General features: G+C 35.7%; 1 protein-coding gene across 1 annotated transcript in view; it reads right to left on the bottom strand.

Moving 5' to 3' along the window:
- The window catches only part of LOC150082637 (lon protease homolog 2, peroxisomal-like), a 285,321-nt gene that overhangs the window by 75,419 nt on the left and 191,711 nt on the right, over positions 1–18,191 (bottom strand). The window contains exons 11-12 of the mRNA XM_090377560.1: positions 18,017–18,164; positions 2,094–2,173 (exon numbers count right to left, since the gene is read on the bottom strand). Of these exons, the coding sequence (XP_090233686.1) occupies positions 2,094–2,173; positions 18,017–18,164 (228 nt within the window). The remainder of the gene's footprint in view (positions 1–2,093; positions 2,174–18,016; positions 18,165–18,191) is intronic.

Below are 18,191 nucleotides of genomic sequence, written 5' to 3'. Positions count from 1 at the left end.
AATGTTTTACACATTCGTGTATACGCATGGTTAAGGGGGTAATAAGCCGCATCTGTCCACCCTCCTAAATCCGCCCCTGACTCGAGATATCATACTGGTCACGAAAAATGCATCGTGCTGTAATCACACTACAGCCGGGGAGTGCCTGTACTCCCCGGCTGATTATTAGAGAAACTTTTGAGCCTAAAAGCAAGTAGGGCTCCTGGAGTTGACAGCACATAACCAGTAATTTTGAGGGAGGCAGCCAAAGAGCATATTGAACTATGATGTCTGTAGGGCAGAAGACAGAGGGTTGTGATTAATGGATACTCTTCAGATTGGTATAACATCAGAAGTATGATTCTCCAATGATTAGTTCTTGACCTTTTTGATGTCATTTATGACATCAAAAAGGGGATAGAAGGAAGGCATGACGTCAAATTTTGCAAATGAGCTAAAGATTGAGAAAATGGTTAATAATAAGCAGTGCGCTTCAGCTGGACTTAGATAGGCTTCAAAGATGGTCAGAAAAGCAGCTATGTTTTAATGCAGCAAAATGCACTTGAGGAATAGAAACCTCAAAATAACTTGCCAGAAAAAGTGAAATATTGAAAAATTCTTGTTACAAAATGTGAATGCCTGGTGAATGATTCTTGGTAACTGGAAGGTATTAAACCATACTTCTTGGATAACAGTATGTTAAGCAAAATTTCCTTGCTCTCAGTATGAATGGGACAGCAGGGCTAAGGCCGATCACTAGATTAGAAAGACAAAAAAAAAAGCCAAGAACTAATGTGGAAACAAAATGCCATCAATTAGCCTCTCTCTCTCTCTCTCTCTCTCTCTCTCTCTCTGAAAAAGTGCTTCTGCCACCACTACATATAAAATAGAACAAATGAAACAGTTTAGGGTCACAGATAAAGAGAAGATCTATTCTGGTACATTGCATTAAAATTTCCCGAGATAAGTGATGCTGCTAAACTCCACATGGGTGTTTGATAGACAGAAATCAGAGGCTGCTACAAGGTAATTATTTCACAACTTCTATGCCTCAGAGAGAAATGGAAGCTTGGTTAGCATTGATGAGTGGTATAAAAAACATTTTAGGCATTTATAAATCAAAGGACTATGAACAACATGCTTTCTAGTTTCACCTTGGTGTAGCAAATGAAGAGCAGGATGAAAGGTTTCATCAAAATATCATTGAAAAAAAACATACCAGGGCAAACAGAATGAGGTAATGACAGCAGACTACTACTGGTGTTTGAAAAGGGATTCATGTAATAAGCACAAATTCATCCATGTGAAAAAAAAGTGTTGACCACTGAAATAAAATATTATGTTAGTGTGATGATTGGCTATCTGTGTGCATTACCATTTCTTATGGATACCCTGTACTGAAATTGTCTGCTGAATGTTGAAATACATATTTTTCTATAGGTAGTATACTTTTAATATTTCATTTTGAAAAAAAAAAAAAAAAAAAAAAAAGATAAAGCAAAACCAATTATGGATCTGTAATCGGTAAAAAACTTGTATAAGTTCACCTATCTGCATAAAAAAAAAGAAAAAGAAAAAACAGTAATATAAGTGCAATTACTATATAACCTGATTAATAATCTATTTACTTAAATGTGTCCCATGACATGCAAAATGTTTCCTAACCAATTTTGTATAATTACATGGCATTTTTCATTTGGAAAAGTTATTGGCCTTGTTTATCCACAAAATATACTGATGATTAAATTGCTGAGAACACAATCACAATTCCAATTAATGTCATGTTTTCCAGTAATGCTTCTGTGATGATAAGCAATCGAATCCCCCTCTTGTATTATGAAACATAACATGCAAGTAATAATCAACTTAAAAAAATGTTTCTGAACTGGTAAGAAGGGAGTAAAAATCAGTTAAAGGAATCTGTTACACCTATAATTTTTCAAACTGTAAGCATGAAGTAACAATATTGATTGATTTAAACTTGGAGTAGTTATACAATGCTTGAAGAGAAATTTAAAAAATAACAAGAAACAAGCTCTGATTTTTTATGCATTCTAAAAATTATTAAATGTCTAAATATTTATCCTATTAAACAAATAAACCATGCAGGATACTGATCTATAAAGGCACAGTTTTGTTCTGGATCCAGAACTTCTAAAAGTGCTGCTGCTGGATCTCCATGAATGCCAGTGCTCTAAAATGGAAGGAAAAAAATATGAAATAATTATATTACAAAGCATTCATTATTGAAATATTACTGCTCTTACCAAGTTTGCTGACACAGAAGTTTATCCAATCAATCAAGTCTATTAATCCTGAAAAGGATGACATAATGCCCAGTGTTACACAAATGTCCAAGGTTAGCTGAAAGCATAACTTATTTATTTCCAAAGTTAATTTGACAAAAAAAGGGATTATGTCAAATGTTAAAAGTTTAAGGAAATTTTATTTCCTTATAGTAAGTGAAATCATTGTTAGAGTGAAAATGCAAATAGTACTGTCCCCACAAATTAAGCAAATCCCAGAAACAATAAATGTTCTCCCCTAAAGCAGAGGTTCCCAAACTTTCTCGATTCACACTGCGCCCTTAGTGTCCCAGTAATTTTTTTCACGACACTAAGGGCACCGTGTGAATCGAGAAAGTTTAATATATACAAGAAAGTATAATAATTTTATTCTTTATAGAGGTACTAAATAAAAATCAATTATAGATCACCACAAAATTAAAAAGATATGGTACAATGGATACCGTACACCTTTTTATAATGAAATAAATGTATAAATTTCAAAAAATAAAAAAATAAATAATAATAATAATTTTAAGTAACTTAAACCGAAATTACACAGCATCCCAAAAATGTTGTTGCAGCACCCTGGTTGAAAACCACTGCCCTAAAGTAATAATGCAAAGAATCCAAGCCACCTATTTCTCTCATGCACATATGCCTACAAACTTGATAAGACATGTACTGTTCTTTGGAAAATTTGTACTAATAACAAATATTATCAAAACATTTAAGTCTTTAATTCAAATCTGCCCTCCACTCTCTGATGTTTTATATGTTTCTTCACATTTAAACCTACTGAGCTAGGGTAACATAATGAATATTGTGCTGTGTGCAGTACACAACATAATGTTGTGTACTGCACTGCTGAAACAACTATAATCTAAATGGTTAGGTCAAATGAAGAACAATAATTGAGACCAGTGATGGCTGGAAATCTGCAGAGATGGATTACTTATCAAACTGATCAACTTATAACTAAAGTGAAACCTATTTATTTTTTATAACAGCAGCCTTCTTATAAAAAAAAAAAAATTCAAATACGCCATTTGAGTTTGAAAGCAAGTGTTGTAAAATATAAAATGAGGAAAAATATTAACTCCCTCAGACTGTGCAAGGTAGAGTTTCACCTATGAGCCTTGAGTTTTTACTGCATTTCAACCATTTTGAAGGGACATACTGTAATGCACAATTGTTTTGGAATCAAATGTCTGCATTATTAAAATTATTTTACAGAAGGGGGAGTTTGCCTGAAGTCCATGGGATTGCCTACTATTATTTGTGAACAAGATTAGCAACTCATTGATAATGGGAGATGAACAGAGTTTCTACATCTTACGATTTGCACATGCTGTATTAGCTGATATAATTCATTCAAAAAAAAAAAAAAAAACACTCTGAACAGATTTAAGCCTGGATTTGTAAACAACATCAATACAGTACCTTTCTTCCATTTATTTTTGACCAGAACAAGAACAAAAAAAAAAAAACAAAACAAAAAAACATTAATCTATGTGCCCATTTTCATATTTATGCTGTAATAAAATAAAACACGAAAACATCTTAAAATGCATTTTTGAAGTTACACACAAATTTATTTGATGCCCAGTCTGTCATTACATGTAGGAAAATGTAGTTACACACATGAAACCCACACACCACCATGTTACACTCTTTCTTACTAAAAACCCATTTTATGAATGTTCATGAGAATGTGTTGCATGTTTTAATCTGTTATATATTTTGTTTATAAAAACTTTTCCCATATGTACATACTCCTGCTACTTGTAATGTTTAAAGTTCTGGCAAACATCAAAAGAAAATTGGATATCTGATGAGAAGGTCCCAATAATACCTGTTCGGACCTCCCATCAAAGGGATGTTCAGAAATCTTCTGACATCCTTTTGATGGAAGAAAGCTCCAGGTTCTGATGGTATTTCTCCGCTTGTTCTCAAAACCTGTGCTCCCAAGTTTACTCCTGTTATGCATTAGTTTTGCATTTTTTTTATTCCACTGGTGTTTTTCCTTTGAAACTGCTCATATCCAGCCAGTTCCTAAAAAGGATAAAAAAATTCCTCCCTTGCAATTATCATTCCATTGCACTTACTTGTACTCTTTGGAGAAATCCATTAAAAAAACCAACCTCTAAACAGGGACGGCAACCTGCGGCTCACGAGCCGCATACAGCTCTTTCAACATGTAATGCAGCTCTAACTTTTAGCCCACATGTACTACAAGCGACATATTTCTGTGAGCAAATATTTTCAAACATGAACTATAGGGCACACCCAGGGTCTTGAGCTGGATATCATCATTCTTTTCTTTCTTGGCGATTCCTCTCTCTCTCTCTCAGGGTGATTCAGAAATTTTTTTTGGCTGGTGCAGCAAAAGCCTCAGGCTTCCTTGCACTGTTTGGCTAATAATAATAATATTAAAAATAAATCAAGAAACCGTCTGAACAATATGAGTCTTTCAGCATGTTTAAAGATGAAAATTATGGCATACTCGCCTGATGTTGAGACTCGCTCAAGAAGTTCAGCAGCAAAAGTCACATTAATTTGTACCTAATTGGATGTTTGTTACTTTTTTTCAGTATTAATAAATAATATTTCAAAAAATATTTTTTAATAAAAAAACTTCCCACTCTATTCCATTTCTTAACCCCCCCCCCCAGCTTGAGCTGAAGTGTGGCTCTTTGAATTTTTTTTTTTTTTTTTTTTTTATTGGATCAAAAATGACTCTTCGCTCAAAAAAGGTTGTCCTAAACTATCTCGAAGCCTTCCATGTGATCAATGATCACCAATATGGATTCTATCAGTGTTGATCCACTGGTGACATACTAGCTTATGCTATCCATCTATGGACAAATTCAATGGAAGAGTTTGGTGAAACTCAAGCAGCAGCTCTTGACATTTCAAAGGCTTTTGATCATGTTTCTAAATAAGCTTTTATCTTATGTTTGCCAACTGTTGTTTGTAATTGGATATTCAGTTTTCTCTCTGACTGCTTGCCGTGGATGGCTCTCTGTCTTCTAACTTCGCTAATGCTGATGTTCATGAAGATTCAGCTCTTTTCCTTTTGCATATTATGACCTTCTTCCAATGACTGGAAATCATATCCATAGTTTTGCTGATGATACAAATTGCATTCCACCTCCAGTTTGAGAAACCCTGCCCTACACAAACAGCTTCTTAAATATCCATTACCAATTCCTTAAATGCTGATCTACAGATAATTCTCCAATGGGGACAAATTAAATTAGTTAATTTCAAACCTTCTAAAACTCAGTCCTGTCATCTCATAAAAAGGATTCTTTTGCTCCTATGCTTATTTTTTATGATACTCGGATTTCTAGACAAGATCACATATCTCTATTAGAAGGTCATAATAGCAATCACTAGATGAAATTAATGATTTATTCAAACTATCAATCTCCCCAAAACTACTAGACAAAAATTTGTTTCAACAATCAGCTAATCTCTGCTGAAAACAAATTTTCACACATTTATCCTATAGCATTTTTTTTTTTTTTTTTTAATTTTATTTAAATTTGTGTCACCTGAGAAAGAGTTAGGATGCCATCCTAATTTAACTCAATCTTTTTAAAAGCCTTAAAAGACTTCAACCAGACCTTCTCACAGGTGGCTAGTGTCTAGCTGTTTGTGTTCCAACAGATCCATTTCTTTAAAATGGGGCTTCCCAAACTGTATGCAGTACTCAAGATGCAGTCTAACCACCGACTTATAACAATGGAACAATCACCTCCTTGTCCCTGCTGGAAAAATTCTTGTTATGTCATTGACAGAGAATAACATGAGCTGCCCTAACAGCCTATCAAAACTGCTCAGAGAACTTCATGTCAGAGTGCCAAATTACCTCCCCTCCCCCCAAGTCTTTTTCTTTACCCACAAACTAAAGTGTGGTACTGCCCAATTGATATGTCTTTTTGGGATTAATGCTGCTCATATTCAATACCTGCATTTATCAACAATAGACAGACTACAAATAAATTATACTGTATAAAGCCTGTAATTGAACTGTGGCAGACTAGTCTGCGCAGGAATCGTAAGGAGGAAGTGTTTCTTGTCCAAACCCGCATAGGACATAGTCATTTGACTCATTCGTTTTTGCTGAGGGTTGATGATCCTTCTATGTGCGAGTCCTGTGGCACAATTTTATTAATCAGACACATTTTAATTGACTGTCCAGATTTTAGCAATATCCGTTTTACCGCTTTTAATCATCTGACTGAGCCATTTAAACTCAGTCAGATTTTATCCGACAATGACAATGTGTTTGCTGTTTTTAGCTATTTTAAATCGATAAAGGTTTTTACTTGTATTTAAAATTGACATGTTATTGTTATTTCTTTATCTTTTCTACATTTTATACCTTTGTTATTTTATACCTTGACATGGTGACCTAAGTAATTAGGTCAGTGAAATTAAAATTTTTATATATCACCTGGTTTTGGCGCATTATAGCCTTAGTTGCTAATGTGCATTAAAACCCAACAACAACATTTATCAATGCTTTGACAATCACTTCTCAGCCCATCTGTCTAATTTTTCTAAGAATTTTTGCAACACACATTGACATCAAACTTGATATAGCTTCATCAATATTGTTAATAAATACTGAAAACAATAAGGGCCCAGCACTGAATCCTGAGGGACTCCACTAATAACCTTATTCCAATAAGAGAAGTGCCCAACAATAACCAATCTCTATCTTCTGCCATTCAACCATCCCTTTATCTATAGCGGTAACCTGCCCCTAATTCCACACTGCTACAATTTGTATAGCAGTCTTTCATGTGGAACAGTATCAAAAACTTTGCTGAAATCTAAGTACATAATGTCAAAATTATTTTTTTGCATCCACTCCTTTATTACTATGCAGTATTAGCAATTACATAAGTCAGACAATGCCTTTCCATAATGACTCTGTGCTATGATTGCCAAATAGTAGTAGTGGCATGTGATGCAAGAAAGCAAGTGTATGAGCTTATGCAGCATCAGCCAAAAAAAAAAAAAAAATCACACCATTCCCTTCAAATGCCTGTCCAGTTCCTCCTTAAATTTATTTAACCTATCAACTTCCACGACAGATGGAAGTTTGTTTCAGCAATTAACCACCTGCTGGCTAAAGGCAAATTTCCGCACATCTATTCCACCTGTCTTTTCTTAATTTCAATTTATGCCCCCTTAAGTTGGTAATCTGAACAAGTGGAAGGATCCCATCAGAATTCAGTGTGGTCAACCCATTCAAGGCCTTATACACCTCAGCCATTCCCTCCAAAAATTTGTCCAGTTCCTCCTGAATTTATTTAAGCTATCAAATTCCATGACAGATAGACGTTTGTTCCAGCAATTAACCACCCGCTGGCTAAAGGCAACTTTCCGCACATCTATTCAACAACTGTCTTTCCTCAATTTGAATTTATGCTCCCTTAGGGGGCATAAATTCAACTTGAGCAAGTGGAAGAATCTAAGAATCCCATCAGGATAGGGTTATTTTTACCCATATGCAGTAGTTTCCATTTGTCAAAGTTAAACTTCGGTTGCCACTTCTGAGCCCATCTGCCCAAATTTTCTAGATCCTGTTGCAGTAGCACACTGCCATTAACAACCCCGACAACCTTTGTATCATCTGCAAACTTCGATACTAAGCTTGATATACCTTCATCAATATCATTGATAAATATACAAAACAACAGTGGACCCAACACCGAACCCTGAGGGACTCCACTAATAACATTAGTCCACGAAGAGCAGCACCCATTGATTACCACCCTCTTGTCTTTTCCCACTCAACCATCCTTTTATCCATTGTAGCAACTTACCCTTAATACCATTCTGCTCCAATTTGTACAATAGTCTTCCGTGTGCAACACAGTGTCAAAAGCTTTCCCGAAATCCAAATATATGATATCAAAATTATTTTTTGCATCCAGTTCCTTTGTAACCACATCATAATATCCTATAAAATTTGTCAGACAAGACTTTCCCTTAACAAACCCATGCTGTGTCTGAATTATTGCTGCAGTCTTATCTAGATGATCCTGCAATGCATCTTTAACCAGTGACACCATTATTTTACCTGGAACAGAAGTTAAACTAACTGGTCTGTAATTACTCATGTCTCCCTTCGATTCCCTTTTGTGAATTGGAGATACATTTGCATATCTCCAGTCCGTGGGGACCTCCCCTGAGACTAGGGATGCTCTCATAATTATGGCTTAGGATTTGCTTAGTTGCTTTGCCGCCTCCTTTAATATAACTGACTAGATCCCATCCACCCCAGGTGCCCTTCTTATGTTTAACTTCAACAATTTCTCCTCCACTTTGCTCTCAGTTTTTACAAAATCATTAAGCACCCTGCTACAATTTGATAACCTTCTGCATTTTCAAACCTTAATAACTCCTCATATGTGAATGTAGATGCAAAATACTCATTCGGTTTGTTTGCTATCTTAGCAGGATCAACATCGATATCAAGGGGACCAATCAGATTCATCCCCTTCCTTTTAGAGTTTATATAAGTAAATAAATCCTTGCTGTTTTTCTTAGCATCCTTTGCCAAAGATTTCTCGTAATCTACCTTTGCCTGCCTAACCTCCTTTGTGACCTGATTACAGACTAGCTTATATCTGCCATAGGCTTCTGAGTCGCTTGATAATTTATATGCATCCCATGCATTTTTCTTCTCTGTCACGAGTCTGATTAGTTCATTTGATAACCATTAGGCCTAAACTTGAACAATATTTCTTAATAGGTATGAAACTTTTAGTAGCTTCCATTATTAATTCCTTGAATGCTTCCCACTTAGAATTTACCGTTGGTAACATCGTCAGTTGATCTCACTGTACAGAATTTAAAAACTGTCTGAGACCACTGTACTCACCTTTACGGAAGCAAAAACCCTTTCCTTTCCCTCTGATGGTAATTATATCTTTAAGTAAATCCCAAATCAATACACTGTGATCACTGCCACCTAGTGGTTCCTTTATCTGCAAATTCTTAATAAACGAATGATCACTGCTCATAACCAGATCAAGAGTATTACCCTCTCTGTTTGCCTCTCGAACATGCTGCTGTGGAAAACAATCATCCAATAAATCCACAAAAGTCTTACTAGTGTGTGAGTGAACAATCCACAAGTTCCAGTCAATATCTGGGAAGTTAAAATCCCCCATTATAACATTCTGATTTACTAGCCCACTCTATTTCTCTGTACAAATGTTCATTGTACTCATTCGACCTACTGTTTATTGTTCTCTGTACAATTGTTCATTGTACTCATTCGGCCTAATGACTCATTAGGCCTATAACACACTCCTACTCTTATTTTTGCTTTCGCAGTGCTTATGTCACACCAAACTGACTCAACAGTGCACTGTTCATCTATATCAACTGGATGCACTTCTTTTGATTTTATGTTTTTCTTAATTAACAGCATAACTCCCCCATCCCTTCCTATCCTGTCTGTACACATTGTACTCCCCAAATTCCAATTGTGCATTCCTGATATCAGTGTGACACCACGTCTCTGATATCCCAACAATATCCGCCTTGGATGTCTTGACCAACACTTCAAATTCATCACATATACATGCAAGCATACATACACCTATTCCTAGTTACCCTGACACATCCCATATATTTCACGTGAAATCCACCTGTTTCACGATGATTGCCATCAGTCCCTGAAACCCCCAGCACCCCTCACTCCAGGTCGCTACTTATTCTAATAGAAGTTGTGCAAGAATCACCTTCACCTCTGCCTGCGGCTACTTTTAACCTTTTAGTCTGCGAACCTCCCCCCCACCAAAGCTAGCAGTTTTCCAACCCACCTAACACTGCCTCGATAGCATCAGCAAATATTCTTGCACCCTTTCTATTTAAGTGTATCCCATCCCTGTAGAAGCAGTCTCTCCTGTCAACAAGAGAATTACTGCATTCTTGTCAAGATGAGCACTAACTTCATTATTTTTCCAAGAATAGAAGTCAAGTTTACAGGTCTATAGTTTTCTCACATTTCCTTTTGATCTCTTTTATGAATAGGAGAGACATCTGCCCAATTCCAATCCATAGGGACTGCCCCAGAATCCAAGGATGCTCTCATAATTATGGGATTTTAGCTTCAACAATTTCACTTCCACTTCCTTCTCAGTTATCACAAATGTTTTAGCTCCCATTTGTGATTTCACAAAATTATTTAGCTCCAAGTTGTGATTTGGTATACTTTTTGTATTCTCATTCCTAAGCACTTCATGTGTGAATGTAGACAAAATATTTATTCAATTTAGTAACAACCAAAACAGGATTGATAATAGTTACACCATTATTATTTAGTGGACCAATGTGGTTCAGCAAATATTCTTTGATAGCAGCATCAGCAAATATTCTTGCACCCTTTCTATTTAAGTGTATCCCATCCCTGTAGAAGCAGTCTCTCCTGTTAACAAGTACAGTCCAGGCTGAAAAAAATTCTACCCCACGAGCCTTGCACAATCTTTCCAGGGCCGAACTGATTGACAAGGCTCTCATCATATACTCCCTCCTATCGTGTCTGGGCAGAATTGCAGACACTTTCAAATTCAACCCTAATTCACGGTTTTTTTTCAACAGTGACCTGTACTTGTTAAGTAATTCTGCCGGTCTCCTACTCTTGATATCATTAGTGCCAACGAGTACAACTATATCACCTTTTGTGCCCTTAAAAGATGATATCCGCTCTACAACGTCATCAACCTTTGCCCCTGGCAGACATACCCTGGTCCTGTTCCACCTATCCTCTTTACAAAGCATGTTCCCCGTTTCCCTGACAATAGAGTCACCAACAACTACTAGTTCCTGTGGGACCAGCGCATTCTGCCTTGGGGGTTGCCACTGTGTTGCGTGATGAACAAGTGCAAGCTCTGGCGTTGATGTGGGCAGCTGAGAGCTAATGGGCGCCTCAATTTAGTTCCTTTGAGGGCATCCCCCTTGTCCTTCAAGCTCTCATATAGGCCCATAACAACGCTGAGTTGTTGCCTGATTTTGTTACGCTCCTTGCATCGCACGCATACAAAGACATCCCCCATGGCAATATCATGTCCCGTACCTGATTGCTCCACAAACGTCATGCAAGCAGTGCATTTTAAAAGTTAATTGATTTCTTCATTACTTTAGAAAGAGTAGAAGTAATTGCAATGGGACGATAATTGCATGGGAGGGATTTGGTCACCCTTTTCAGGAACTGGCTGGATATGAGCAAATTTCCAAACAGAAGGAAAAACACCTTTGGAATAAGAAAGTGATAAAAGGCAGCAAATAACAGGAGTAAGTTCAGGAGCACAGGTTTTGAGAACAAGTGGAGAAATATCATCACGACATGGAGCTTTCTTAGCATAAATATTCTTCAAAATCCTTCTGACATCCTTTTTGACGGAAGACCATAGGAGGCATTGAATGGAGTGTGTTTGGAATGGTGGGAGGTGTTTTACCAAGATCATTAATACACGAGTTGGAAGAAAAATGGGATGCTAGCAGGTCAGCTTTATCCTTGGCTGAAGTGACAATAGAACCATCTGATTTGGACAGAGGTGGGAGCAGAGATGGGCAAAAGTTGCGGCCGATAGCTTTGGCAAGAGACCAGAATGCTCAGCTACCATTAGGGCAAGAAGCAAGTTTTCTACTCTTAGCCTGTTCACTAAACAGTATGCTTCCACTTGGTTATCTACATGCTGCTGTTCTTTCTGAAATTCTTCAATGATATTACAGATGCCAATGTGCACTCATCCAATTATGTTCTCCCATCTTCTGTGCCAAGCTTCAATGATATATTGGTACATGGAATTCCTAGTTCTACAGAATCATACATGGACCACAAAATTGGTGGAAACACAATGGGGTGCAAACAGAGTACCATTACACAAATACCATTTTATTCTTCCAAAAATATAATTGTTTTCTAACTACTCAATCACATCACTATCTTCTATTGACAAATAGAGCTTCAGAACATTTAATGCTTGTGGAATTTCATTAGACAAAATAAACACCAAGGCAAACAAATGGTGCAGCATCTAACTAAACTCTTCATCAGTGCCATATCAAAATGCCCACCCACTTTCTTGAATCTTTCTCTAACCACACTCTCCCAGGCGGAAGAAACAATCTTTGTTAGATACATCAGGAGATTTACTTTTAGAAGCATTTACTGCAGTCAATTCTAGATCAGTTAATACTGTCTGTGGCTTCAGTTCAATTTCATTTTCTTCAGCAGTCAATGAAATCTTGAAATAAATGTTTATAACCTTCTTCACTCTTGCTGGGCATTAACACACACACACACACACTAATAGTAGAATCTGGCCCAGAACCAAACTAGTGCATGTACTGTATAAAGCTGATTAAAAAAATTTTTGGAACAGTTTTGAACATACCATCCAAAATTCAATATTGAGCCTACAATAAACATCAAACATTTACTTTGTTATAAAAACCAAAATTCTTTCCTCTCCCACTACAAAATCTCTAACCAAAAATAACTCGCCAGTTAACGTTTCACACAAAGCAACTGGAATGTCAGTTTGGGCCAATGATTGTGGCTCTGCTAGTTGTTCAGTTTTTTTTCTTACCCATTTTATTTTATGATTCACAAACTTTTGAAAATGATGTTGCCCATTCAAATATTTTGTTGTTGCTCTATCTTTACAATCTTCTGACTTTTTATTTCACAACACCAGTAATAAATATCCACAAAATGTTCTTTTACCATTAGATGTCCATGTGTATTAATTTTGTTGTCCCTTTGAGATGGAACTATTTTATCCATTTCAACAAGGATGAACTGACACTGATAAGTTTTATCTTATATACAATTTTATATAGGTCCACTGTCCTACCCACTTACCTACCTATATGGGATCCATCAACATGCAAGGCTTGATTAAAAAGTTCAGTGAATGTTGCAAAAAATTAATTTTATTCAATGATAAATGTTTACATTGTTAATATTCTTCAATGTAATATCCTGCATCCACTGTTTCATCACTTACACTGATTAAAACATCTTTGGAAATATTATTAGTATTAGTCATACAATTGAAGGAAGAAGCTACAGGCTTTTGTTGCACCACCAAAAAATAAAACAAAAAATAATAAATATATAAAAAATGAAACTAAATAAATAAACAAACAAAAATACTAATAAACATTAAATAGTAACATACATAGAAAATTTAAAAAAAGAAAAACTACTTGTGTGTTTCTCTACTCATGTAGGTAACTATTTGCCTGACCTCTGAATTTCTCCAAGCTATCAAGCCCCAGCTACCCACAGAGGTAACATTCAGGCAGTTAGCAACACACTAGTAAAAACAAAACTTCCTATAATACAGTCTAAACCAGGGCCTGGCAAACTATGTCCCACAGGCCAAATCCAACCTGTTGCATGTTTTTTTGTATGTCCCGTGAGCTAAGGATGGTTTTTACATTTTTAAACTGTTGAAAAAAAAAATCAAAAAAAAAAAAAAAAATCAAAAGAAGAATAATATTTCATGACAATGTGAAAATTTTATGAAATTCAAATTTAAGTGTCTGGGAATACAGTTTTATTGGAACACAGCCACGCTCATTTGTTTACACAATGTCTATGGCTGCTTTCGCGCTAGAACAGCAAAGTTGAGTAGTTGGGATAGATATTGTATGCAGTGCTATCATTGCTTCTCACTGCTGCTTGGCGCACTACAATTCGCAGTGATAACTTGACAGCATCAAGTGCCACGCGTTTCGCCATACTGGTACATTTTATTTTTATTTTATTACTGGTGCATAACCATCATGTCAAAACAAGAAAAGAAGAAAAAAGTGATCTTTGAATGTCGCACTTTTAATGCTCTGTGGAGTGTGGATTACTTTGTTATCAAATTAAATGCCAAAGCATTGTGTTTATTATGCAATGACACTATAGCGGTGCTAAAAGAATACAATATACCCCAGCATTACCAAACTAAGCACTCATCACAATATTCTCAACTCGCAGGAAAACAACAGTCAGAAAAATTTGAAAATTTAAAAGAATATCTCATCACAGCAGAATTTCTTCACAAAAATAAAAAATGAAAATGAGGCAACCAAAGTAAGTTTCCAAGCAGCTCATTTGTTAGCCAAGCAAGGAAAGCCATTTACCGATGGTGAGTTAATTAAATCATGTTTGATTGTAGCAGCCGAAGAAATGTGTCCAGAGAAAATAGACTTGTTTAAGACTATTAGCCTTTCGGCAAGAACAGTTGCTCAAAGGGTTGAGGACATTTAAATAGTCAATAAAAAAATAAGTGGTTTTCCTTGGCTCTTGATGAGTCGACAGATGTTTCTGATAATGCTCAATTGTTGTTTATTCAAGGAGTCAATGCTAAGTTTGAAATGACTGAGGAATTATCCTCTATGATAGTCTGCATGCAACAACTACAGGCGAGAATATTTTCATAGAAGTTGAGAAAATACTAATTCAGTACAACCTGAAGTGGAATCTGCTAAGATGTGTTACGACTGATGGTGGTAAAAATGTGTGGAGCAGGAAAAGGCTTAGTTGGACAAATTTATAAACATTGTTAAAATGCAAAATGTTTAAAGTCTATGGTTATTCATTGTATTATTCATCAGCAGGTACTTTGCAGAAAATATTTTAATCTATCATGTCATTGAACTAGTCGTGTCAACGGTGAACTTCATTCGCTCTCATGGACTTAACCATCGTCAGTTCTGTGAATTTTTGTCAGAAATAGAATCTGAATATTCTGACTTGCCCTACCACACAGCAGTTCGATGGCTTAGCAGTGGTAAAGTTTCATTGCGATTTTTTGAGCTCAGGGCTAAGATTGAAATTTTTCTGAACGAGAAGAACTGCCCTCAAACACTATTATCAAACACTGAATGGCTTTGGAAATTACCTTTTGCTGCAGACTTGATAATGTATCTTAATGAATTCAACCAAAAATTACAGGGCAAAACAGTGCTTATATGCAAAACTTACACTGCGGTAAAGTCATTTCGACAACAACTAAAGTTAAGCTGCTTTATACACTTTTCATGCTGTCAAAAGTTAAAACAAAAAGCAAGATCTCCATTCCCATACAAATTTGCAGAGGACATATTTTCTGAGCTCAAACTACAGTTCCAGCAGTGTTTTTCGGACCTCGATGCAAGTGCAAAAGAAATTAGCACATTTAAAAATCAATTTAAGTGTGCAATCGAGGAGCTAACCATCAATTGGAAATGGTTAATCTGCAATGTAATGACATGCTAAAAGGCAAACATAAAGAGAAGAATCTAATAGAATTCTATAAATGCCTTCCAAGTGATGAATATGCTCAACTGAAATCGTACGCTTGTGGATTGATATCAGTATCTGGCACAATCTACCTGTGCGAAAAGACATTTTCAAAGCTGAAATACAGTAAACCCTCGCTATTCGCGGGGGTTACGTTCCTGAGAAATGTCGTGAATACCGAAAACGCGAATACTGAGTTATGGCTCCCATAGTAATAAAGGGGTTCCGTTCCAAAGTATGAAATATATAAGAAAAACTAGTCTAAAATGTTGTCTATATATGTATTATATGTACCTTCATAATATGACTATGTACATAGACAGTACATAGTGAAATGCAAGCATATGGCATCGAAATGAAAATAAGAAACAATTTAATATTAAATGTAATATTTATTAGAAATTTCAAACAAATCTTTCAAATCAGCGCCTTTGCTAGCAAAAAAAAACATTCCGCCAGTGCTATCACCAGTTTCGCTAAAGTGTTGATTAAGGAGTTTTGCCTTTTCACGAATGATGAGTGAACTTAACGGAATTTTATTTTGAATTCGGTCTTCTATCCACAGATTTAAAGCTTTTCCATTTTTTTAAATTTAACATCAAGAGTTACAGAGCAAATTTTTGAAGCAATTAGCGCGGTTTCACGGACACTACGGCAGATTTTTTCTTCCGATTTCTTGATTGATCGTACTGTTGACTCATTGATTTTATAATGTTTTGCCACTGAGGAGACACTTTCACCTTTAGAAATTTTGTCTAATAACTCAATTTTATTCACTAGTGTCATCACCTTCTTTGATATTTTCACATTTCTCTTTTTATTCGTAGCCATATTTTTGTACGGGTTAGAAAGAACTTGACCACAATAAAGTCACTTTCTTCCGTTAACGCACTCGAAAAAGTCTGTTTTACACTGCAAAACGGTAGAGTTATCATTTTTGTAAGCATATCAATTTATAAATTGATAAATTTATTCAATTTATAAGCGTATAAATTAAAAGCAAACGACAAAACCTTCCATGACTAACACATACTGAACAAGGATTAGCGAGAAACATCCACGCTCGCGATTTTTTCACCCCTCTCCCCCCACCCACTGAGCGCTGTTTTGACCGGGAAAGATAATTTTAGTCGCGCTCATGTTTTTTTATGGCGGAAAATATTCACGGCGCTTTAAAATTCACATTTTTTTAGGTTTCATTTTATATTAAATCGGTGATCGCGAATACAGATACCGCGAATAGCGGGGGTTTACTGTATATAAAATCTCATTACAGATCAGCATTAACAGATGAATATTTGCAATCAATTATGATGATAGGAAACCTGACTTTGAACCCCAATTAAGCAAAATATTTTCCAAAAAAAAAAAAAAATTCTCATTAGTAGACCTGTATTCCAAAAAATTGTACTCAATTATTATAATTATATTTTGAATCTCGTCAATAAAAAATTTGTGGAAATTTGTTTTCTCTCTTACTATATAAGTATCTACATAATATCCTTGATTTTGCCTCTTGGCCCACAAAGCCTAAAATATTTACTATCTGGTCCGTTACAGAAAACGTTTGCAGATCCCTGGTCTAAACCTTTCTTTGTAATTTTAATTAATAGCCTCTAGTTCTGAAATCATAACAGTGAAAATTTTGCTTTCATTCATTTAACTAACCCTTCTCAGAGCCTTAAAAACCTCAATCTGGTTCCCTCTAAGGGAAGGTGCCTAGTTGCCAAGCTCTGTAGCCCCCATATTTAATGTCTTTCTTCATATAGGTGTCCTTTTGCAACTCTCACTAAGAGTGCTACCTATCTTTGGATTCTTTCAAGAAGCTCAATGTCTTTTTTTTTTTTTTTTTTAAGGTAGCATCTCCATACTTGGCCATTATATTCCAAGTTCATTACAACTGCCTTACACAAAAGAATTAGGAATGCCCTATCTCTATAAGAAAATGTTCAATAATTGGCTCACTACAGGTAAATGTTTGATAAGTGACTCACTATATTCTGTTCTGAAAACTTTCGGGCAGCACTAGCACTACAAATACACAAGGTCTAATCAAAGGATTTGGTGGATGATCTTACTAGCATTACTGAAGAGCATCATCTAGCACTACCAAAACAGCACTAAAATTTTTTTAAAATGTATTTATGTGAATGACTAAGACTAAAATGTTAAATTTATTTTAAACCCTTCAAAAGCATATTATCACATATTTTGAGAATGGTTGATTAACCTCAAGCAGTTCCTATATTAAACAAATAGGAATGGTTCAGTAAAAAAATTCCTAGATTAATTATATGGGGAGGAAGAGATTCAAAATAAAGAATGCCTACTTTACAAATCTGTGGAATGCACTGGGACTCAAGCTTCTTTAACCAACAATAGGAGGCCGAATAAAACTACACAACTTGTGCAGCAATGCACAGTTACTTACCATCTTATCAATCTCATCAAGGAGAAAAACTGGATTCTTTACACCTACTGTTCGTAACCCCTGAATAATTCTACCAGGCATAGAACCAATATATGTTCGTCTATGGCCCCTTATATCAGCCTGATCACATACACCTCCAAGAGAAATCCTGCAAAATATATAATTCCATAGATAA

This window comes from Mastigoproctus giganteus, chromosome 7 (genome assembly GCF_048544385.1).
Source record: "Mastigoproctus giganteus isolate SK-2022 chromosome 7, ASM4854438v1, whole genome shotgun sequence".
In the NCBI taxonomy this organism is placed as follows: Eukaryota; Metazoa; Arthropoda; class Arachnida; order Uropygi; family Thelyphonidae; genus Mastigoproctus; species Mastigoproctus giganteus.
This window is presented reverse-complemented; position numbering and strand designations above follow the sequence as displayed.